The following is a 26311-nucleotide window of genomic DNA, read 5'->3' as shown; positions in this document are numbered from 1 at the left end:
AGATCCCTTTGTTTCTCTCCCTCACTTAGACGTGCATCTTTGAATAAGTGACCTGCACATTATTCCTACCAAGATGTAACACCTTACGTTTATCTGTGTTAATCTTCATTTGCTAATTATTTGAACATGCCATAAATTAATTAATGATCTCTTGCAACTTCTTGTAGTCCTCAGAATTGGCTACATTTCAACATTCCTTTCCAATTTGGTGTCATTAGATTGCTAATTTTTTGTAGTAATTAGATACAATATTAATTTGCAGTTTTACTTTATTTTGTTTTGAATTTTTAGAGAGGTGCAGTAATCCACACGGTAACTATAACAACTAAATGTAGAATGACAGATAGATGAAAATTATTACACACACAGGACTAATTAATAGACTCTATTAACTTCAAGGTCAAAATAGGGAATTATTTTTTACACGAATGATATGGTGAGATTATCCGTAGTGCAATCACTTTTTGTCCATTTTTTGTTGCAGTTTATTTCCCCAGGTCTTTCTGTGCTACTGGTATGAAATTGCAAAGGCACCCATCCTCCATTTTATACTAAATGATAATTTAAAAAAGCATTTATATAAAATGCAACATGATTTATGAAGCCATCCCTCTAGGCTTATACATATTCACAGCCATGTGGACTTATATAGGGAGAGGCTGAATGAGCTGGGGCTGATTTTCCTGGAGCGTTGGAGGCTGAGGGGTGACTTTATAAAGGTTTATAAAATCATCAGAGGCATGGATACGGTGAATAGACAAGGTCTTTTCCCTGAGGTGGGTGGAGTCTCATCTAAACCTATAATCGTGAGTACAGGTTTAGAGTGAGAGGGGATAAAGTTGAAAGTACCTTAGCAGTAACTTTTTCATGCAGAGGATGGTGTGTATGGAATGAACTGCCACAGGAAGCAGTGGAGGCTGGTGCAATTTCAACATTTAAAAGGCATCTGAGTGTGTAGACGAATAGGAAGGATTTAGAGGGATATGGGCCAAGTACTGGCAAATGGGAATAGATTAGTTTAGGATATCTGGTCAGCATGGGCAAGTGAGACTGAAAGATCTGTTTCCAAGTTGTACATGTCTATGACTCTATGATCTACCCCTTTGCTCTTAATGTACTAGTCAAATCTCTTTGGATTATCTTTAACATTATCTCCCAAGGCTATCTCATTTTCCTTTCTTGCCCTCCTCATTTCCCTCTTTAGAATGTCCCTCCACCTCTTGTACTCTTCGAGATTCACTTGATCCCATTTATCTATATCTAATATATGATTCATTCTTAATCCGAACCAAAGCCACAATATCTTTATTCCTCCAATGTTCCCTCCTCTTACCAGCCTTACCTTCACACTAACAGGAACATCCCGACTCCGAACTCCCGTTATCTCACTTCTGAAAGCTTCACTCTTCCCGGCCGTCCCTTGAGCTGCAAACTGTCTACTCCAATCAACCCTTGAAAGGTTTTGTCTCATACTATCAAAATTTGCCCTCGTCCAATTAAGAACATTGACTTATATATAATGCCAATCCTTTCCATAAATATTTTACAACTAATAGCATTATGACCCCGGCCCCCAACAGCTCCCCTACTAACCATTCAGTCCCTTGCCCTGCCATATATCACAAGAGTAGGTCAGGTTTGCTCCTTCTGTGATAGTTACATCTGCATATTAATGAAGAAAATTGACTTTCGCACTTACCAAATTCCTCACCATCCAAGCTCTTAAGACCATGGCTGTCCCACTTTATGTTTGGAAGGTTAAAATTTGCTATTATTACAATCCTATTATTCTCAAGTATAAATAAGATCTTTCGACATATTTGCTACTCAATTTCACTCTGACTACTGGGGGGACTATTACAATCGCATCAAAGTAATCATGCTTTTCTTATTTCTGAGTTCCATCCACATAGCTTCACTAGACCATCCCTCAGAAATGCCTTGTGTTAGAACAGTAGTAATGTTTCACCACAAGAAAAATTGACTCCAATCTCCTTCTAGCTCTTCCTACTTCTGCCGTACCTTTCATGATGGGAGGGACTTTGAACATAAATTATTCAATTCACTGGTGTTGGTTAGTAGCTGAAAATAAAGATACTATGGGTGACTTGGGTGATGGGAAATAAAAGGTTACATTGTATGGAAGGAAAATTATGGATAGAAACAAAAATTTTAAAAAACGAACTTCATTCAGTGTTTGGAGTCCGTGTTGGTTCAACCTGTGCTTTGGTCTATAATACAAAATTACAGAAAAATATTAATAGCAATTTAAAATAAAATGTTAGGATATTGGAAGAACAGCTAAGAGCTTCAAAGCTTGACAGACGGCTTGTGGGAAAGGACATGGAAAGCAGCAGGGTTTCCAGAACTTCTCATCTCTGCCTTCCCTGATCGAAATCAACCAGTGATTTATAATTGTTGAGGATTGTTATTCATTAATATCGGTGTGTCAGATAGATCTCAGTCTCAGGGAGGTGTGACCTGCTTCTTTGTTTTGTAATGAACTCAGGGGAACATACAATAGTAAGGGGGTAAACCCAAAGGGGTGCAGGAGCAGAGGATCCCCCGTGTGTATGTGCACAAATCAGGGAATGTACCATGATACATGGACAGAAGAGCAAATAAACCCTACTTCATCACCCTACGCTGTAGTGAACAAACACAAAGCAATTATGTTAAACTGAAATAAAAAGTCTCTTGTCTCACCTGGAATGTTGCATCTAGTTTCAGGTGCCATGTTTTTGAAAAAAATGCAAAGTTATGAGATTGGGTGCGTGACTGATTCACAACACTATTCCCGGGATGATACACCTCACCAACTCTGAGAAATTGAGAATGTTCTCCTCTGCTGATAGTTTCCAGACTCTGTGACCAGTTACTATGATTGGTTCTCAATTCCGTCTTGTGTCATATGGATCTCAATGGCTGAATATTTCAAGTACTCATGAGCTGTGACTTGCCTGGTCACAGCGCCCTCTGATTTATTATTTTTGAGGGTTGCTGTTCAGTAATATCCCTGTATCAGACAGATCTCAGTCTCATTCCCTGGGATTTGACAGGTATGGTGTGTCAAGTAGATCCCAGGAATTGCGCTCCATGAGATTTATGTGTGAGAAAAACTCCAGTTCTGAGAATCCGCCCTTGGATTGTGCACGTGTTGTGTCTGAATACCTGACTGAACGTTGACATTTTTGGCTGATGAATGTTTCGTTGGGCGCTTTCGGTGGCGATTTCTGCATTACTAACCCAGACTGCCCTGACATTGGGAGTACTTTTAGTTTAGACAGTGTAGAGTAAACTTTCAAACTCCGTTGTCTGCCTTTTTTCGGCTTCTGGTGGAACCTATAAAATTATCATGAGGTGACGCGAGGCCGTGACCCTTGGTGCATAAGCGGAAATGTTCTCTAATCATTCTGCCTCTGGAGTGTTCCATCAGGCATATCGTGAGAAAGATGTATTCACATCAGTGGGCTGCATGGTAGCGCAGCATTAAACTAAATGGCTGGATAAAATACAATCAAACAGAACAAGTGAAAGTATTTGGCTGGGAAAGGAGTAGGATGTGGGTAAATGTATTATTACTGACTGGCCTTGAAGAAAGAACTAAGCAAACTCAAGGTTAGTGCATATTCATTCGAGATTTATTAACCATTTCAGAAAGCATCTTTATCCAAAAGGTTGATGTAAAAGCTAACAGAAGTGAATATAATGGCTGGATGCCACATTGAGACGAGAACACATGCGCTGTGAGCTGGGAATTTTCTGTACATCAGTAACAGTCACAAGAAAGGGAATACAAAGGCTCATCAGAAAGGGTAGGCAAGCATTCTGAGTAAGGAACAAATAAAAACAAAACAAACGGGCTTCAAACAACTGGGAAGCTACAAATTCTTCCAACCACAACCATCTCAAAGATATCAAAGTAAAAAGGAAAATCCATCAATAATTGTCTCAGTTACACGCTGATAAACTGAAGTAATCTCACTGTTAGAGTCAGCAACAGGACAGATTGGAGATTGGGAATTCAGAGACCTTGATAAGCAGATCAGGAAAATCAAAGGGGTCCACAACTCATTCACTTAACCTGGAAAAGAGAGAGAAAGCAATGACGCAGATGTTTATGATCAGGGACTTTCAGATTTAATGTTTATTCAATGGTACACTTAGAGATTTCACAAAACATATTGGGCTGCTTGGCGTGAAGAAAGATGTGATTATTCTCACCTTCACCAGAGTGACGGCAGCGCTGTAGAAAATACTCAGGAAGAACAAGGTGATGAACGTGGAAGCAGTTGTCCAGATGTTGCTGTTATCATCCTCATAGTCTTCAATCCAAGTGCGATCTATTGAATCTATGAATATAAAGCCGAGAGAACGCATTTAGATTGTTTATTGATCCAGATCGATCTATCTGCATCCAAGTCATGTAATTAGAGACCATTACATCTTCATAAAGCAGTCAGGTATTTCTCAAGTGTGACTCTTATCTGTATCTATTCGTGCATTATTGACTCAGCAAGAAATTACAAATACTAACTGCACATGTTCTTTCTTCATTGTCCATGTCAGAACGTTTTAAATTATTTTTCTTTTCATCTATTATTTAAGGATATTATTATTTGAGGAATGCTTATTACGAATGATGATTTTAATTATATCATTATATTTTAAATATAGGCTGTGACAGCACTTTAGTTGAAAATTGTGGCCAGCACTGAATAAAAGTTCAAATGTGATTCTCATCTTTTGTATTGGTGACCAATTGCTTGGCAAATCGTGAATATAAGTGACATCACAGTCAGGACATTGCTTCATATTTTAGTTTGTAGGATCTGTATATTTAGGAATAAGTTTTTGTACGTGTGTCCCTTAATTTATTTGATCTACTGCTTGGTGTGTTTGGTTTCCCTTTAATGTTTGTGTATGTGGTTATAAGAGTCTCTTACTTCACTCTAGCCCATGTTGGAGTCTGTGCATGAATAAACATATTCCTGTTCCTTTACTGCTGGTGTGCTCATGTGTTTATGCACCTTAATTCTGGTCTTTTCCCAGTGTGTAAGCATCATCATGCTAATATGCCACTTCGTTGCTGCCTATGCTTATCTTGTAATGTCTTTGTGAGTGTTCACTTTTCATTAGTGCTATCTAAAATGTGTGCTTACGTGTCTGTTTCAGATCCTACCTACACTGGGTTATTTTCATGTTTATGCTTAATGAATGTTAGCATGCAATGTTATGTTTTGATGGATGTTTATATTTATATGATGATGATTACTTGTGTGGCAATCTTTCCCAAACCATCTCCTTATCAGCTTGTTTGTGCTATTGTTTGTGGATGCTTGCTGATCCTTGTGCCCATTAACCTTATTTAATAAACGCCCCTCTATTTGTTCATCTATGCACTTGTGTGTCTGCATGTGAGACTCTGAATTTGTGTGTGCGTGTGATATTGTATATATGCTGATCAATGTGGTTTCAAAATAACTAATTAAGCTGCCTCTGTCATCGTATGTTTGTGATTCTGAAAATGGGAAAATAATGATATTAATGTTTATCTCTGTGCACTTACGTGCCTGTGTGAGTTGACATGTGGGAGGACATTTTTCAGATTTTGTATCTGTGTGTTCATGTGTGTATGTCTGTACACATTGTGCTGTATGAATGTATATGTATTCATGCCCATTTGTGTGTTACCGTGTGTCGATGTTTCTCATGGTTATGTCTGAGTACCCCTGTTCATTTGTGCAAATGATTTTCTTTCGGAGTATGTGAGTTTTTGTATGAGCTTAGGTGAGTGTTCAAGTACCACTTGCATGTGTGGCTCTGTGCGCGTATGCGTGTGTGACATCTTATCTATATGCACATTTGAGTGTGCACATAAACATGTGTCTTTAGGTGAGAGCCCATATATGTGTCATTACGTGTGTATTTGCGATCATCTCTCTGTGTCTGTTCTTATACCAGACTGCAATTTTCATTATTCTAATTTATTGTTCTAATTGTAATGCATTGCCCATAATTAGATTTGACCTTGGTGTTACAGGAAACATTTCCCATCGTCGTGCAGAGATAAGCGTTTTATGAGCAACTCTTCTGTTGCAGTGATAGAACTTCTGTCTCTGAGAGAAAAGGCGTGAGTTCAAATCCCCACTGCCCCAGAGATAACATTTCTGAATATGTTTATTAGAAAATGTCTACTTGTGTTCTGTATGTGAAACAAAATGATATCAGGTATTCGAATACCAGAATTGATCCCATGTGTTCCAGAAAACTGAGATAAAATTATGGAATTCAAACTGGGATGATGCAAACACCAGTTTTGGATTATGGGAATCAATGTTAATCATTTGTTAACAGAGCCAAGCGTGTCTAACATGCTTCAAAGGTATTGTTTTGCATGGAAATGTAAAATCTTTGGACAGTAAGCAAGAAGCTGACTGTCCCTGTTAGCAACTGGGTTACATTACAGAGGACATCCACCATGAAAACTCTGCACAGGGAGCAAGAGAACAGACCATTCATCGTTCCCTTCCCCTCTGCTCCACGACAACTTATCTGTTGATTCTCTTTGGTGTGAAAGTGAAGATACATTCTGTCAACTCATGCGCTGGCGCAAGATCCCTGGCAGTTCCCCAGAAACAAAGGTTACATTCAAACTGTTCCGCACTCTTTACGATTGGTATGTTCCAATCAAATTTAATTTTAAAGTGTCTTAAATTTACATTTCCAATTGGTGCAATTTGGCAGTTTAAAACTGACATGAATTTTGTAAGAATGTCCAATTGGGGGAATCAAAACACCAAGTTCAAAACTCGTGCCCTACCCTTGACATAAAATGGACATTGTCAGATTTTGTCACAGAGGGATTTAGGATGAATAACGTCCTTGGCGGAATCCTGCAATGAGTGAGCTTTACTCTGTCTCTGACCCGGGGTGTATCTGATCAGGGAACATTAACTGCACAAGACACTCGTTCTAGACCTGTTAATAATCCACTTTAACTACACAGATGGAATGTAAGTCAGAGTGAGAAACAACTAATTCAGTATTTAACACACAACTGGAGGAAAAAAAAACACTTCATTACTTCTGTTGAATTATTAAATGCAACTTTGAGATTTTTATTGACATGAATTAACTGTGTCCATCAGTGCAAGTGAAATGTTTACAAAACTCGGTTTACCGCTGGATTTATCGACTGTTCTGTTGATGATCTTCAATGGAATCGCTTCATGTCCCACCACACAGGAGTAAGAAGCACCGCTGGCCCACTCCTCCGCTGTAATGGATAACAGGCTGCAGATAAAGAAGGAGGTGCTGTCGCTCTCCGCTATCACCTCGGTGTTCTTGTAGTTACTGGGATTCACCGGCTTGTCATTGTTTGTCCACTTGACGAAGATCTCTCGGGGGGAGAAACCTCTCACTAAACAGGTGAGGGAGAGAAACCTCTGAGCGGAGATTTCTTCTGTTGGTGGCAGGAGGACCGACACTGATGGCTCCAGCGGATTAATCACTGCAGAATATTGGAGACAAATATAAATCAACCAAAAAAATCCTGAACCAATATCAAAATTTCACTAAATATTAAAATACGCCATGTTTAATTTGGGATTTATTCACTTTTGTTTTTTAAAGGAGCACAGTGGTACACATTCTGTTCAGTAAAAAAAGGAAAGTTTAATGTGAAAGTTGTCTCCATGTTTCCAGCCCACAACGAGGACATTCTGGCAATTTGTCATTGCTGATGGTGACGTCACAACCCAGGCTTCTTCCCACCTTCTCTGACTTAATCAGAATACAATATCCTTTGGTCCATCTTTTTCTGAATCAGCTACTTAGCTGTCCTGCCTTCAGATGCATCATTAATGCCCCCAACAGTGTTGGTTCATTACCAATCAAAGCCTGTCATTGATGTTCCTGGATCTGGATTACACATGGGATCCTTTGTGCTTTAATCTCACCGCTCACCTTTCTCCTTGTGGATGGAGTCTCTCAGCGGAGTCGGTAGATTCTGATGGTACACCACATTCAAAAGTAACGCCACTCAGCCAGGCTTCAGTAGAAATGTCTAATTTGCTGATCACGCTGTCGGGATTCTGTCCAGGCTGCTCAGCAATCTCTGATTTCAGAGGCTTCTTTTCTTGTTTCCAGGTCACATTGACTCCAGAAGGAAGATTGGACACAACGCAGGTTAACGTCACCGTCGCCTCCAGTAAGACTTGTTCTACTGGCGGTGGGAGGATTTTAACGGTGTTAGGGTGGCACTCGGTATCTTCTATGAAACAAAAATCAAAGTCAATGAAAAATGCCCCTTTCTGATACAAACAGCCAATCTTCAGATTACTCCTTCACAGGGTGAAGACACCACCTTCAAAATGGCAAATCCAACTATTGCTGAAACGATGCTTACTATTGTTGATGTATTTTGATCTGTGAAACATTTGTGATTACCTATAACATACCCTGTGTAATTATTCCTTACGAGCACTGGCTTTGTAACACACGAAACCTGTGAAAAAAGTAAAATCATTGAAGATACCATCATGTAACCCATGGAATTATCTTTCTTTTGGAGTTTGTCTCTCACTTAAGACCATGTATTGATACTTGTGACAAGAGTAATCTGAATATAATGAGTTCATTTCCATGTTCATAACCTTTAGGTGCAAGTGCTGCTGGTCACACTGACTGCCAAATCACATCCCAAATTTTGGAGAGATTATAATAAATAATAATTATTCTCTTTGCAGAGTTCTAAAGTGTTACAGGAGTGGTGAACAGCCATGGAAATTCTGTTCATTATATTTAACGTGATCAAAAATACTTTGCGTTATTGGTGTGATGTCATTCTCTAATTTATGTCATTGTTCCTCGTGGGCTGTGTTTGGAATAGATCTGAAAACAAGACATTGAGTACAGCATTGGATATCGGGAAGGACACCCATCTCCTTAAGTCTTTCCCTCCATTCAGTTAGTTCAGAACTGGTCTGTACTTTCACTTTATTTACCAAGCTGCATTTTTAAATTTCTTCATAGAGCAGGAGAGAAAAAAACAAACAAAAGCGTCTTAAATTAATCTACAAACGCGATGGAAATGTCACTAATTTTATAGACATCCACTACTCACTGTGTAAACATCGCCACCCTAAACCAGGCTAAATCAGCCTGTCTTGAGTTCCTAGTTCATTCATCCCTATTGTAGCATTCCCACCAAAATTTATTCTCCTGCCTTATCCACTAATTACAGAGAGCATCTTAAAGCAGCTCAGTGAGATCACGTTTATCCCAGTTCATCAAATGTGATAGCCACTTGGTCTGTGGTCTGATCCCACAAATGAAGTTAAAGAGCTCAGTAGCAGATAAAAATCGATGTCGTACAATGTCCAACCAACAGGTCATTCCTGAGCAGGGAATGAAGCATTGAACGCATTTTGATTTATTTTCAAGTAAGGATCACTGCATATTTTCACCACGTCAATTTGATAGAGGATCAGAATAAGGTTGTTCGGCCAATCCAGAGTTTAGATCAGAACGATGCTGGAAAAGCACAGCAGGTCAGGCAGCATCCGATGAGCAGGAAAATCGACATTTCGGGCTAAAGCCATTCTCCTGCCTTCTCCCTGTACTAAACAAGAGTCGATCTATCTCTGGCTTGAGTACACACAAAGGCCTGGCCTCCACAGCCCTCTGCAGCAACATGTTCCACAGACTCATCACCCTCTGGCTGAAGAAATCCCTCCCCATCTCAGTTCTAAACGGTGCCCCTTTGATCCTGAGACTGTGCCCTTGGGTCCTTGTCTCGCCTAACAGTCAAAGCATCTATTCCACATTCACTCGACCTCAGTCTCTCAGTATTTTCTATGTTTCAATCACATATCTCTCCAATATCCCCCCTCCACCCCAAACTTATCCTTGAAGCAGCTACCAGGCAAGCATTCAGCACTCTGAATGCCTCTCCCAGCATGGTCAGGCAACAAACCATTTAACAAAGCTCACTGTCTATATATCTATCTTCAACAGAGAGGAAACATGCTTTTCTGACTTGCCAAAAGTTGAATTATGAGCAATGCTAATGTAACACTCAAACTGAAATGAGATACGTGGCTTGTTGGGAAATGAGAAGCTGTACCGTGCTGTTTACTACGCCTGATAAATTCGTGTGTTTGATTCACATCAGAGTTCAGATTGATTTGTAGCTCTCTCAGTCTGTGTCTCTTACCCTGGAGTGCGGTGATGTTTTTACGTTGAGTGTTCTCTCCATGAGTGACCTGGCAGGTATAGACCGCACTGTTGTACCATTCACCATAAGGGACCATCAGCCGACTCGTCACCGAGAAGTTCCCGTCCGCCTCACACACGGGAGACGTGAAGAAGCCAGAATCCAAGGGTCGGCCATTTTTCAACCAACTCACGGAGATTGACTTCGATGGAACTCGATGATTGAACAGACGACGGTTGCAAACTTGCTGCTTGCGATGTCTTCACTGGAGCTCACAGTTAGGAGAAGGGTTGGTTGGAGAATATCTGGACCTTTAGGAAACACATCGCATACATTATCCGATGAATTTCATAACAAATACAATCAGTTCTCATATACCAAGGTTTCTTGTGGTTAATGGACACAGGAATCATAATTGTGCAGAGTGCTGGAGAAGCTGGGATCCACATAGAAAGATCAGCAGGACAATGTGAAAGGCTAAACTTAGAGGACACAGCAAGGGAGTCAAGGAGGCATAGAAACTATAGGCCGGTAACATCAGAAGGGAGATAGCAACGTTGGATGGTATTCATTTTAATGACAGAGTCTGATGAACAAGGCAGACGAATTACTGGCATAAATGAAGATATGATGCCGTTGCTCTCACGGAGACATATTGAGAGCCGGGCAGGAGTGGCTATTCAATATTCCAGGATTTAGTGCCTTCAGGCGAGACAGGGAAAGATGGAAAAGGATGGGGGCGGGGGTGTACGGTACAGAATGTTGCTTCTGTCGCAATTCTGACAGGAGTATTCTAGGCTGTAAAGAGAAATGAAATCATGGATACCTCCTCAAACAAAGGCAAATGGACAGTACTTCAAAACCAAAATACAGCAAACATAACTACTGGGAGAGCACGATAGACCTTACTATAGGTCCAAAAGACCAAGTGCAAATACATGGGCAAATTTCAGAGACATGTAAATTAAATAGGGGAATGAGAAAAGAGGTTTTTAACTTCCTCAGCATAGGCTTGGATATTCATTTTGTCAAAAGTTTAGAGGGAGCACAATTCTGAAAATGCCTCCAGGAGAATATTTGAACAAAGTATGTGTTTAATACAGAGAATTTTAATCCAGACATTGCAAGAGAGGGGTGAACCTGAACTTAACTTTAGGGAATGAAGTCGACCCAGTGGGTAAAACACCAGTGGTGGAGCACTTTGCAGACAGTGATGGTAAATCAGTTGGATTTCAGATTGTACTGCAAAGGAATAGAAATTGGCCCAAAGTTCTGAAAAGGGGAAGGACAGTTTTAGTAAGATCAGGTAATGACTTGACCAGAGTGGACTGGAAGCTGACACTTATTGGTAAATCTGAGTCAGAGCAGTGTGACACATTTAAGAAAGAGATAGGAAAATCACAGGGAGGACATTTCCCAGGAAGCCACTGCGTGGGACCAAGAATGCAGCGGGCTCTGGACACCAAAGGGCATGGAGGGGGAGATAAAGAGAAACAAGGGAGGCTTCCGGTCTATACTGAAATCTCAAAACAATAGAAACTAATATGGAGTACAGAACGTGCAAGGGGGAGTTTGAAAGACAAAGGAATTAGAAGAGCAAAAAGGACCATGAAAAAATAATAGCAGTCAAAATAAAGGAAAATATTTTTAAAAGTTACAGGCTCATTCATAATAAAAGAATTATTCGGGAAACAGTAATGCCCATTAAGTGTTATTATTGGAGTGGAGCCAGAGGATTAGGTTGTGGTCAAAACTAATGTGTTGTGTCAGTGTTCACTAGGAAGAGGGACAATGTGGGGACAGAAATCATGGAGGGGTGTTGCGATGTACTTTCAGAAATTAGGACACATGACGTGATGTTCTGTGTTGTCTTGCTGAATGAAAAGTGGTTATATTTCCAGGGCAGATGAAAAGTATACCGAGCGGTTGAGCGATGCAAAGGATGAAATAGTTGGGTTGCTGACAATAATTTAGAATTCCTGTCTGGCCACAGCAGTTGTGCCGAGTGAGTGTAGATCAGCCAACGTTGCACTGTTATGCAGGACAAAGGAAGGGATAAATAATGAAAACATAGATCTGTCAAGCTCGTCTCAGTGGTAAGGAAACTATTGAGAAGTGAAATTAGTCTTCATTTGGAAGTTAAATCAACAATTTTCAGCACGGTTTTATTGAGAGGAAGTCATGTGTAACAATTTGATAGTAGTTTTCATAGAGATAACTCGATGTCCAGATGATAGCAATAATCAGAGCCAATGGGATCCGAGTTAATTTGACAGATTGGATCTAGAACTGGCTGAGTGATGGGAGCAGGTGATAATAGTCAACGGGTGTCTGCGTGACTGGAAACATATGTCTCCTGGTGTTCTGTAGGGATTGGTGTTGATTTCCGTGCTATTTCTCTTACATACCAATGATTGAGACTCAAATTTAGGAGGATGAACCAGTGAATTCACAGATGAAATGAAAACTGTCATGTTGGTAAGTCATGAGCATAATGGCTTTAGATTGCAGGAGGATATAAAAGGGTTGGTTGTATGTGAAGAGAAAAGTTGCAAATGGAAATTATTCTGAATAAATGTAAGGTGATGTAATTCGGCAGAAGAATCTGTGAGGTATGACGTTTTGAATGGAGGAACCCTGGAAAGGCCTGAGGATCTTTGGTGCATGTACCCACCGATCCCCTATAGTACTGTGTCGTCTGGATAATGAGGCTAAGAAAGTGGGAGGATATTTGCTTTTATTAGCCTAGACATTGACAATGAAGAGTGGTGAGATGATACTGGAACTTAATAAAACACTGGTTAGGCCATACTGAAGCGTTGTGTGCATGTTATCGAAGGAATGTGATTACACTGAAGGCAGTATTGATGAGATTTGCCAGGATCTTGCCTGGGTTGGAGGGTTTTAGTTATGAAACTAGATTAGATACACAGGGGTTTTCCTTGGAGCAGAGGAGAATTAGGGAGAAGATTATCCCATGATGTCTAGAATTATTTTAGGCACAGACAGGGTAAACTGGATGAAACCTTCCCCTTGATGGAGAGATCAATGCCTCAGGGGCACAGGGTGAAAGTAAGGCCAGGAGCTTCCAAGTGGATCTCAGGAGAAAACAAAATCAAACAGAGGGTGGTGTTAGCCTGGAGCTCAGCACCTATAAGTCATGTAGAGACTGAGCGCCTCATAATAAGTATGAAGTATCCTTGCAAGGGCAAGTCACACAAGGCAATGGATCGTGTGCTGGCACATGAGACTGGAATAGTTAGGTGGCTGTTATTGATAGCCGTGAATTGGATGGATCAAAGGGCCTTTTTCCTGTGCTGTATAAGGTGATTCTGTGAAAACGGTTATAAATAATGCCTTATTCATGTTAATCACAGATGATCTGTTTATCTCAGTTCCTACAACACTTACCTGGACATGGCATTACTTTGCTCTTGTGTGACCCGCTGTGTTGAACCTCACAGGAGACTTTGCTGGGGCAACCTACCGCTGACCCGGGCAGGGTTAACTGGCTGCTCAGGGTATAGGTTCCCTTCTTGTTTCTCACTGATGGGTAAGTCTTCAATCCAGTCGTGATTAGCTCCCCACCTTTCTTCCAGGTTACCTTGGTGACGTCAGGGGAATAGTCCATCGCCAAACAACCAAAGGTCACAGAACCGGTGTTGTGCTCCTGACAGGAGGAGACCAGGCCATAAAGCGTGGGGGGAGACGGTGTCTCTACAACAGAATGACCAATTGAGCATGTTAGTTTCTGTTAATTTGACCTTATCAGTTACTCAAATGTATCCTCAGCTGTAAACGTTTGCCAGTATGCTCCCGCTGAAGTCGACAGCATAACTGGGGTTTATTTTTGTTTCCTATCAGTTGCTGATCATGATCATTGGTTCCCTCTTTAGAAACATGCCCTCGACCTTGACCATTGCCATATAATTTAGGAAGAAGAGCATCCTGGTCCCACCCCAGTAACTGTTTGAAGATCTCACCAACTGACACTTTCACTGGATTGCTGTGAAGAGCAGAGAAGTTTCACAAAATACAAACCAAGGAAATGCAGATTCATCGAAATTCTACAGCGTGTGCAAACAGGTCATTTGGCCCAACAAGTCCACACCCACCCTCTGAAAAGTAACGCATCCAGACCCATTCCCCTACCCTATTATGCTACAGTTAACCCTGACTAATGCACCTAAACTCCCAATCACTGAATACAACATTTGCAATTCCCCCAACTTGCACATCTTTGGAGTGTTGGAGGAAACGCACACAGACATGGGGAGAAAGTGCCAACTCCACACAGACAGTCACCCGAGGCTGGAATGGAACCCGAGTCCCGAGCACTGTGAGGCAGCAGCACTAACCACGGAACCAGCGTGCTGCCGCACGAGGTGCCGTGCTGCTGGAAATACCCAACAGCCGTCAGTACCCCCGGAGAGAAGTCAGAGTGAATCATAGAACATAGAACATTACAGCGCAGTACAGGCCCTTCGGCCCTCGATGTTGCGCTGCCCTGTCATACTAATCTGAAGCCCATCCCACCTACACTATCCCATGTACGTCCATATGTTAGCCCAATGACGACTTAAATGTACTTAAACTTGGCGAATCTACTACCGTTGCAGGCAAAGCATTCCATACCCTTATTACTCAATGAGTAAAGAAACTACCTCTGACATCTGTCTTATACCTATCTCCCCTCACTTTAAATTTGTGTCCCCCCGTGTTTGCCATCCCCATACTTGGAAATCAGGTCCAGTGAGCCTTCCTCACTTATCAATGTAAGGCAGAATGTTCTCTCTGGGAGGAAGGTCACTGCAGCAGCAGCACAGGCAGGAGCTGAGCACTGGGATGGGGAGGATGGCTGTCACGGCTGAACTCATGCCAATTGTCTGGAAGTTGAAACATCTCATTTACAATTATCTGAATTCTGGAGGCCTCTGAAAAATGGAGGACTATTAAGGTTCAGAGACTTTGGAGTGTTACAGCTGAGTATTTACGTAAATATGATTTGAGAAATGAACAAGTAATATTTAACTTTAATAACTATCAAACTGACACACAGTTCACCACCAAACCTCATGTCTCAGACTAACCACTGCACTTACTCTGTCTAGACCTAAATTCCCACTCACATTGAGAAACCCTACCCTGCTATACACCCATTCATGCCCGGAACACACAACCCCTATCACACGAAACACATCCAAGGCAATCCATATTGGTAGTGTAGCTGAGCAGAGAGATCTCGGTGTCCACGTACATAGATCCCTAAAAGTTGCCAGCCAGTTTGATAGAGTTGTTAAGAAGGCTTACTTTGTGTTGGCTTTCATCGATAGAGGGAATGAGTTTCAGAACCACGAGGTTAGGCTGCGGCTGTACAAAACTCTGGTGTGGCTGCACTTGGGAGTATTGTGTACTGTTCTGGTCACCACATTATAGGGAGAATGTGGAAGGTTTGGAAGAGTTCAGAGGAGGTTTACCAGGATGTTGATTGGTATGGTGGGAAGGTTTGATGAGGAAAGGATGAGGGTCTTGAGGCTGTTTTTATTTGAGAGAAGAAGGTTGAGAGGTTACTTAATTGAGACATAAAAGATAAACAGAGGGTGGACAGTGAAAGTCTTTTTCCTTGAATAGTGATGGCTAGCAGGATAGGACATAGATGACAGATGTCAGAGGTTGTTTCTTTACTCAGAGAGTAGTAGGGCCATGGAACACACTGCCTGCAACAATAGTACACTCGCCAACTTTATGGGCATTTAAAAGGTCATTGGATAAACATATGGATGTAAATGGAATCGTGTAGGATAGATAGGCTTCAGATTGGTTCCACAGGTCAGCGCAACATCGAGGGCTGAAGGGCCTGTACTGCACCGTAATGTTCTATATTCTATATTCCAGATGGACATATGATCTCAATTCCTTTCACTCATTTACACTCCTGCCGCCCTGCACCCGGCCCATGGTGAATCTGGCCCTGACTGGACCTGGCACCATCATTTTCACAACCTCTGACAAAAGCCCACTACCCAAGACATGACCTCAGTCCATGATCACTGACCTCTCACCTTACCCAAGTCAACCTGTGCACATTGCATCCTAGCTCCTTTCGCATCTGTCCTTTACCACCCACCATTTTGCCAGACTCCGAGCTTTGCATTTTGACAACACGTCCCCCTGTCACTTCATTACAGTGACCTTCCACCCCCGAAACATCCTGGCACTCTGCCCACCTCTACACTAACCAGCCTGGCACTCTGCCCACCTCTACACCAACCAGCCTGGCATCCTGCCCACCTCTACACTAACCAGCCTGGCACACTGCCCACCTCTGCACTAACCAGCCTGGCACTCTGCCCATATCTGCACTAACCAGCCTGGCAAAGACAGACCTCCTGCATTTCAGCTCAAACTACCCCTCACCTACCAAGCACAATTCGACCAAATTATCCTGTGACCATTACCATTTACCTTGATGCCACGTTGCCAGACAGTGTGCATGCAAGCTTACCCAGCAGCCAGCCAACACCTCACAGCCTACCAGCCCAAACTCTCCCACATGCCTAATCTACCCCTCACTTGCTCACCACCTTCCAACTTTGAGCCTACTCCACCATAAAGTCAGTGAGTCATAAAGTCGTACAGCACAGAAACAGTTCCTTTGGTCCAGCTCATCCATGCTGACCAGAGTTCCCAAATTAAACTAATTCCACTTGCCTGACTTTGGCACATATCCATCCAGACCTATCCAGTTCCTGGAGCTGTTCAAATGTCTTCTAAATGTTGGACCTACCTCTGCATTTACCACTTCCTCTGGCAGATCATTCCAATGTTTTGGACAGTTACAACATGAAACCCCAACTCCTGCACTCAGTACTCTGACCAATGAAGGTACATGTGCCAAATGCCTTCAACACACTATCTACTTGAGACAACGCTTTCAAGAATCTATGAGTCTGAACCCTCAGGGTCCTCAGTGTTCAATATCACTACCCAGTGCCTTACCATTAACTCTGTAAGACTCTATGAGTCTGGACCCTCAGGGCCCTGTGTTCAACATCACTATCCAGTGCCCTACCATTAACTCTGTAAGTTGTGACCTGATTTGTCTTCTCAAAAAGCAACACCTCGTATTCATTTAAATTACACTCCATCTGCCACTCCACAGCCCATTGGCCCAGCTAATCAAGATCTCATTGTACGTTTGGATAACTTTCACTGCCAATTATACCACCAATGTTGGTGTTACGTGCAAACTTACAAACCATGTCCCATTCAATGTTTTCATGGCTTTCAACCAATATTGTACCCTGTTTGCCTTTCTCCCACATATCCGGAGCATTTTTTTAATGATTGAAGGAATCTATCTCCTTATTGAAATCATTTAATGTTTTGTCCTGAATCAATTTCTGTGGTGGAGAATTCCAAAGCTTCACCATTCTTTTGCTGGACAGTAAACAATCAGGTTCAATGTTATCGGTGTGTTGGGAAGTCTGGTGAGCAGCAAGATTAATGATGATCCCATGAATGGAATAGCATTCTAGAGGGGCCGAGGGGCCTTCTTCAGCTTCCAGTTTGCATGCTGACATGTCCCTTCGGCAGCATGTTCCAAAACTGTGATCCTTGAGGATAAGGGCGCACATGCATGTAAATGCTTCACCTGAAAGCTCTCCTCCAAATTAGACTTCAACTTGACTCTCAACTATTTCTCTGCCGTTTCCTCTTCCTCAATCACCGCCATGGGGCCCACTTCCTAACAGGGCTGTGAATGTGCTAATACCACACAAACTTCAGCAATTCAAATAGACTGATGATAACTGGTTTCTCAAGGCGATATAAAAAGTCTGACACTTCCACACCTGTCTAGAGATTCAAACAACCACTGGAAGAATTGAAAATTATTTGAGGCACGTGGTTTCCTTTTGTGTGATTTGACTGTGTTTTCACTGAATGAACAGAGCTATTTCTTAACCATACAATAGGAAGGAAGCTTCCCGCATTTTTAGCAAGGCAATCACACATTATATTTCTTTATTCCATGGAAGTATAGTGTTAAATTAATGAAATATGATGATTGGGATGTTTCAATTGGAAATTGTCAGAGATTGAAAGTTTACTTTCATGAGCAATTAATTCCAGCCTCATTGTGTCACAGTACTCACAGGAATGTCTTTCAGAAATGGTGTCTCCCTTTGTTACGGGCAGTCGAATCAGTAAATCTGGGATAGTTTTTGCTTGTTAATCAAAGGTGTTGAAGAGTTTTCGCCAAAGGGAGACCTGTGGATTTAGCTCACAGATGCTCCATGATCTAAGTAAGTGGTGGAACAGCTCGAGGGGCTGAGTGCCCTCCTCTTGCTCCTACCTTCCTATCATTGTGTCATTCATTAAGCTAGCACTGGCGGTGAACACTTTTTATTAAAATATTTCAACAAATTAATTGTTTCACACATGCTTTAAAAAAAAAACCTTCAGTTGATTAATTGGAACGGGATCACTGACATTCTCTATCTGAGTGATCAAAATAACTTCCACCCAATTACAGCAGCCACTGCGCTCTGAAGTGTGTTGTTACTTCATCATAGTTTCTTGTGAAACTACAGCTCGAGATCAGGGTGGTCAAATTCAATGATTCTCTGATATTCAACATCTCTGAACATTCGCAATTTGTTCAAATGCATCTTTTCTCTGAAGAACGTGCTTCATCGAACACAACTTTTTTCAATGAAACAACAAACTTTAAATGCTAGAAAACCAAAATAAAGACAGAAATTTCTGAAGAAACTCAGCAGGTCCAGCAGCTCCTGGGGAGAGAAGGCAAGGTTAACCTTTCGCATCCAGAGACCCCCTCCCCCGCTTCACCAAATTGTTTTCATGTTTTTGGCACAAGAGCTCACACCTGTTGAGATAAACAGTGATTACGTTGGCTTGACTCCTGTTGGAAAAAGAATTCTTAGCAGAGATACTGGATGGTCTGAGATAGCAATTGAAGACCAACTGAAAAGCTTTCACCATCTGCTGCAAGTGTTGGATTCAGCGGAACTCCCACCGTACTGAACAATCAAATTCAGCTCCAGCACTGGTTTAATATAAAGTAAAACAGCCTAAGCATAATCTCATCAAATATGCTTCGAAAATGATTCATTCTGGATTAGTTATAAATGATATTGTCATAACAGCAAGTCAAAAGCTGGGATTTCTTTGAGCACTTACTCCATTAACACCATCTAGCGATGCCCAAAAGCTTGTGAACAAATATTGATCTGGAAAAAGCTGTTAACCACCAAACTTCTGTTTAATATCTAAGAGACACAAGTCAGGACAGCGATTGAATAGATTTCATTGGCCTCTGTGAGTGGAATTCCAACAAACACCCAGACATGTCAATCTGCTTTCTTGCACTGAAGTAACCTGATAAGCGATTGTGTTACATACCTCTCTAACAGGTTGTAAGTGAACACAGGCCACCTGGCAAAGAATCAGGGACTCTACTACAACATCACAACAGACCTGAACACAATGAGCTTGACACTATCACGGAGAACACAGCCCACATGTTTTGACAGTACATAAACCATGTTAGTTATTATCACCTTCCAACAACCAGGGATTGTTCCAGAATGTTTGTACAATGAAAGTAACATTTCAACATTTATCGAAGAATGCTTTGACAGCAGCTCCAAATTGTTCAAACTCTATGGGAACTACAGCGGAATAAATCTAGGAATTGCATTGCCATCAATTCACTGTCACTGGATTCCAACCTCGAACTCCCTTCCTCTTTCCCCTGTGAATGTTGCTGCACCAGACGGTCTACTTAGTTGGGAAAAGATTAAAATGTTTTGAAGTGTAATATGACCGTTTCCAGTGACAATAAAAGCTGATAATAGGTTTCAAATAATAAGATGCAAAACAATTCTGATTCTACATTTTGCCACGAAACATGTCCTGCATAACTGAGGCACAAAGAAAATATGCAGCATATTTCCCTCTGCCTCGCTCAATCAAATATCTCTTGTTGCCAACAACCAATTTCAAAACTCTTGCTATCTGCCTTTTGTTCCTGAAATGTTCGTTCTGATTGGAACAACTTAGTCAGGGCTCTCAATTCTGAGGCACCTAATCGAATATTGTATTTCTGGCAGATAAAAGTGGTTTTGAAGCTCAAGATAAAATTGAACTGTCTGAGATTCAGGTATCCGAACTGGACAATCTACAAATGGTCAGGACCATTGACAAGTTAGTCAGAGATAGCACTTAAACAAACTGCACAACGGACTTAATCCTAGAGGATACATTGCTCATCTCCTCACGTCAAATATATTCACTGTATTCATCAGAGGAACTAACCAGAGGATTAATGTGAACAAGAATGTGTTCACAATGAACATAAATAACCACTGAGTTAATAAACTTAATAAGTCATTGTATTTAACAAAATTATTGAGGTGGGAAATATCGCCAATTAAAGCACAGATCCGGAGGAAATGGATTATTCTCTAAATTGTTTTTACATATTCTTAAAACGTCCCTTGAACTGTGGAGATTTTGCATGCACTGCATAAAGTCAATACTGCATTCCAGTGTGGAAAGCATTTCTCTGGAAGGAATTAGGGCAAGGTCATTTTCTTGTTAACTGCTTTTAATGAACGAAAATGTTTAAAAAGGTATGAATTGAAAACATGCTTCTGTCTGGAGTTGCCCGCTTTAGTGGATGTCTAAATAAATGTGGGCACTGCTGCCTCACAGATCCAGGTACCCAGGCTCGGTTCCAGCCTCGGGTGACTGCCTATGTGGAGTTTACACAATCTCCCCTGTGTCTGTATGGGTTTCCTCCCACAATTCAAAGATGTGCATGTCAGGTGAACTGGTCATGCTGTATCGTCCATCATGTTAGGTGCATTAGTCAGGGGTAAATATAGGGTAGGGGAATGGGTCTGGGTGGGTTACTCTTCAGAGGGTCGGTGTGGACTTGTTGGGCCAAAAGGCCCGATACATACTGCAGGAAATCTGATCTAAATTATTGTCACACTTAACTAATGTGAGCAGATTCCTTCCGATCACTACATTGCAATAAATCGGTCAAGTATATTAATTAAAATAAATATTACTCTCTTTTCAGTGTCTGAATAAACAATGTGCTCTGTTATCCTCTAGTTCATGTCTTCTGCAAATTTGTGAACTCTGCATCCGTCTGAACACATCGATGTAAAATGAATTCTCTGCGTTTGCAGCAAACACTCCCATGGTTTTAAAAGTAGGGCTCCTACAGTATAGAAACAGGCCGTTTGGCCCAACAATTCCACACTGACCCTCTGAACAGTAAGTAGCCCACCCAGACCCATTCCCCCTAATGTATATTTACCCCTGACTAATGCACCCTAACCTACACATCCCTGGACACTGTGTGCAATTTAGCAGAGCCAATCACCTGACCTGCACATCTTTTGGACTGTGGTAGGAAACCAGAGCGCCCGAAGGAAACCCACACAGACACAGGGAGAATGTGCTAACTCCACACAGGCAGTCACCTGAGGGTGGGATCGAATTTGGGATCCTGGCACTGTGAGGCAGCAGAGCCAACCACTGAGATACCATGCTGCCCTGCGAGGTCATGAGTGGATTATTTTAATTAATTCGAAATTTGGCCTTGGTCACATAATTTACTACAGCAGTTGTTTCGAAATAATGACTCCTCAGTTAATATTTTGTTGGAAAATGTAACTATTTATTTAAAATGCACAGATTGGGAACACCTAAAGCACTGTGCAGATTAAATAATTCAGTTAATGTTTTATTTTATCCTGTAAATCCAGTTTAATCAGGGACATAACAATTAATTAACTCAAGTTACGTGTGAAACTGATCAAAGCAGTGAAACTGACCTGTTCTTCATAGAATTGAGCAGAATTTCCAAATGGTCTTTGCCAATGATCTTTTCCAGCCAGAAAAATATGTATGTCGTGTACAGCGGAATTGAAAGGTGTTTCTTGATCAATTATAAGACAGTCATGGCATTTTTGCTCAAGAGCAAGAACTATTAGAACATTAGACTTTTGGAATTCTATTTATATTTCTCTATGACTTGTAAACTGTTTAAAGACAGACCTTGTGATTGAACTAGATAGTGGGGTTCTGAATTTGGATTGTAAAGCATGGATTAGATTAATCCTTAATTATTACTTTTAAGTAAAAATGGCGCCCGAAGGTATCTGTTTTCCCTTCATTTCTAAAACCTTTGCGATTTGTCTTTCACTTAATAATAGGCTTTATGAAATGTCACCTCGCATGCTGATCGCAATGAATGGGGAACCTGGAGCGGTTCACTGTCACCAACCGTGTTAACATTGCAAAAACAATGTAGAAACCAAAAACAGTTTCCCAAATATAACAATTTAATGTTACCCAAGCACAGTCCCTCCTCAACAGGTCAATGATCACCAGATCACAACACGGTGTGTTTGCAGCAGAACTAGCTCTGCAAACATTTTCAACAGAACCAAGAACATGATGTAACCTCACAAAAAAAACTAAATTGAAGTCTAACAAACCTGCTCAGAATCCAGCAAACTAATGATTAAATTGAAGAGAAATAACAAGTCATAACAGCAACCTTGTTTGTGAGGGGACTTAACACTTAAAGCTGTAACGTTTCTGGCAACAGTTCAATTTATTTCCAACCTGTACACCCTTCCTGATCATGACAATCTTGTGCAGCACACAGTAGAGCGGTTGAAGGCATATATTGATTAATCACTTCATGGTCAAAACAAAATTACTGAATGGACAAATATTACCACATTATAATTTTAAGTTAGTTTAAATTACATAATATGATCAATTCTGCAGTTTCAGATTTTAGTCCCAAATTTTATTTTGAATGAGGCTACTCAAAACAAAATTCAGTTAGTTTACAATTAGAACTGATTTTTTTTTAAAAAGTCAATGCATTAAAAACTCGTTTTTTTTCATTTCTCACACTTCCGGGTTTCTGCCTTAAGTTGTTTTTCAGACCGTTACAAATGGATGCAATGTTTTCAATCAAGCAGAGAAAAATGTGTCATATAATTTTAACAAATGCAGAAATGATTCATGAAAAACCAAACAACTTCACAAATATTGGTAATGAAAAGTAATCCAGAGAGTCAATCTCCTCACCAGAGAGAAAACACCGATTACAGAAAGCATGAAAACGCTGATCAATTTCACAAACTGAATATGATCCAATCAACTCAATTCAACAGAATCAAGGAAAATAAAATCAGAATCCAATCAACTCAAAACAACAGATTTGAATGAAACATAATCAGAATCCAAACAATTCAATTCAACAGAATCAAATAAAACAATTTCAAAAGCCAATCAACACAATTCAACAAAACCAAGTAAAAACAAAGTCAGAATCCAATCAACACAGTTCAAACCGAACCAACTAAAACAAAGCCAAAATCCAATCAACTCAATTCAACAGAATCAAGTAAAACAAACTCAGAATCTCATCAACAGAATGCAATATACACCGCAAGAAAATTTTATGACAGTTTCTAACCTGCTTGTCATCAACTAATTCACAAAATAAATGCGAAAATATAATCAGGGTAAGAACATATATTCAAGAAATTAATAATGATATTTTAGCATATTTTAATCATGTTTAGTAATGTCTCAAACATCTTTGATTTCTTAGTGTTTGTTGATGATAATAAAACTCACAGTCAGGGTGTCACTGACATTAAACATTATTTATAGCTGACTGATTAAGAGACATTAGGTGTTTCAAGTAACCCAGCCACACAGAATGCCCATCTGATCAAAAAAAGAGATACACCGAGTAACTGACTCCATCATCCCCATTGTAACTATTTGCTGAGCCTTAACTGAAGTCTGTAATCAGTCTGAACAAAAATCAATCCGAACCAAACCAAACTCAGCACAGAAACTGAGTTTCATTTAATTCAGAAATTAGTCACATGAATAGAAAGTTTTTAAAAAGTCACTAAGAAAGTTCAAGGGTCTTACCTGAAGTCACTGCCACCATGGTCCCTTGGCCCCAGTGTTCAAGATAGTCACAGTGTTACATTCTCTGGACTGGGTCACACAATAACTAGCTCTGTATAAAACAAATCAAAAATCTGCCATCATTTTAAATTTTCAGAACCACAGACAAAATAAAGTCACGATAAATCTTCATCACAAAATTGTGCTAGTGAATTCTGAACATTCTTGATTAATGTTAATACTGTTTTATACTTCACAGAGTAACACATGAGCTGATTCTCAAAATCCCCAACTGGTGTATCGATAATTACCCAACACTTTTACAAATTAAATAGTGATACTGGCATTAAACCGCACAGAACTAATACTGCACTGCAAGTTAAGACGGTTTGTAGAAGTAATCACTGACCAGTTTCAAACAATGGAGGCTGAATAGGTTTTTGTATTGGTCATAATTGCAGTGTCACTCCAGCTATATCACTGTGAGATACGTTGTGTCAAATACTATGACAGACTGTAAACTGTAAAATGCAGAGAATTTCTTCACTTCCGAGACAGCAGTGATTTAGACTCCTCTAAAAATGATTCAGTGTGTTATTTCAGCTTTTACGATCCATTGTATTTTGAAAGCTTGGAATACTTTTCCAGGTTTGATCTGTATTTAACTTGACAATCAACACGAAGAAGGTAGAAAAAATTATACATTTGTACAAACTAGCACTACTGGATTGCGTTTAAATTGCATCTCACATTATTTCTCGCTCCTGCCATGGTAGAAATCACCAATTTGAGATAAAAACTTGTCAGTGGTTTTTGTATGAGGATGTCGCTGTGCACAACACTGTGACCCACTGTAGTATCACAATGATGTAGACCAGTACACTCATTCTCTGTTCTTTACTCGAGGTCTCAATTTTCATTTGAAAGAGCCATTTAGTACTGATCATGTTTAGAATTAATGCCATAGTTGACATAACAATGAGCAGTGATTTCCTGAGCTGTCAGATATATTAAAACTAACACTTTGTCCGAGCATTTAATTGATGGAAGTGTTAGCAGTACATATGACATGCCCAAAACATTGTCCCATTGTGTCACCAGTTTGCTAGTTTAAATGGTACATTTCCTCTTTGATAGTTTTGTAAGAGGCAGCCTGAGGTCTGCTTCAGATTGCAGTTGGTATAATTGCATTTAAAACTCGTACTGACCGTCAGTTTATGATGGAATTGACAAAATGTTCCCTCGAGCTGTTTTTGAACGGGTCCAGCCCTGGTTCCTCTCGCTGTGGTCTCTTGCACAGTAATAGATGGCGGTGTCTTCGATCTTCAGGTTCCCCATGACCAACGCGAAAATGTTGTTTGAAGTGTCTTTGGACGCAGTAAATCGACCCTTAACCGCTGGTGCATAGCTATTGTCCGATGAATCATAGTAGTACAGTAGCCACTCCAGACCCTGTCCGGGAACCTGTCGGACCCAGTTCATGCCGTAGCTGCTAAGATCGAACCCGCTGGTTTTACAGGTCAGTTTCAGGCTGACTGCGGGACGGCCAGTCTCTGCCTCTGGCTGGGTCAAAACAACCTCCGACTGGACACCTTTAAAAAGAAAACAAACAAACCATGAGCATTAATGTTGGTGAAATGATGGCTGAGTCTTTTACATTCCTGCCGTAGACTAACATTGAGACAGTCACAAAGAGAGACTTGAACAAAAAACACTCACATGATAAGAAAGTCAGTCACAAACTGAGAAAAAGTGTCGACACAATCATTCTGATAACTTGTGGGAAGCGGTTCTGCTAAGATCTTTCTAAACAGAGCCGACCCAGGAGTGTTGAATTACGGTCCAGTGCCCAGGATTTATATGGCCATCGGAAGGGGCAGGCTTACAGCTTCCGCAGGTTGGTTTCCTGCTGGAGGCTGAGACTGGATCCTGGTATCAGCTTGTACAGCCCGAACACATGGGGTCATGTCTTTACATGAGGTTCTGCTTAAACATGGACACATACACATCTTAGGATATTGGTTTTGCTGAATAGCTTCTTTGGAAGTAAATTTGAGTGGCTTCAGGTCTGTTTCACATGCTAGTTGCCTGTATTTTGTTTAA

General features: G+C 40.8%; 1 long non-coding RNA gene and 1 gene segment (V, D, J or C); both read right to left on the bottom strand.

The window, feature by feature from the left end:
• Nucleotides 1–7087: 7087 nt before the first annotated feature.
• Nucleotides 7088–10420, bottom strand: LOC148135232 (Ig heavy chain C region-like). The segment is given in 3 exon segments: nucleotides 7088–7513; nucleotides 7969–8275; nucleotides 10220–10420. Coding segments are annotated over 3 exon segments (411 nt in total).
• Nucleotides 10421–10425: 5 nt separating this feature from the next.
• LOC148135231 (uncharacterized) lies at nucleotides 10426–26018 on the bottom strand. The gene is made up of 4 exons (XR_015755478.1): nucleotides 25928–26018; nucleotides 25417–25800; nucleotides 13631–13936; nucleotides 10426–10530 (listed from the first exon to the last, which is right to left on the bottom strand). It is a non-coding gene; the product is annotated as an uncharacterized LOC148135231 (long non-coding RNA).
• Between the last annotated feature and the right edge of the window lie 293 nt (nucleotides 26019–26311).

This window comes from Chiloscyllium plagiosum, unplaced genomic scaffold, assembly GCF_037043375.1.
Source record: "Chiloscyllium plagiosum isolate Xiang-an unplaced genomic scaffold, Cpla_swu_hap1 HiC_scaffold_51, whole genome shotgun sequence".
Taxonomy (NCBI): domain Eukaryota; kingdom Metazoa; phylum Chordata; class Chondrichthyes; order Orectolobiformes; family Hemiscylliidae; genus Chiloscyllium; species Chiloscyllium plagiosum.
Note: the sequence above shows the minus strand (reverse complement) of the source record. Positions and strands in the feature narration are given on the sequence as shown.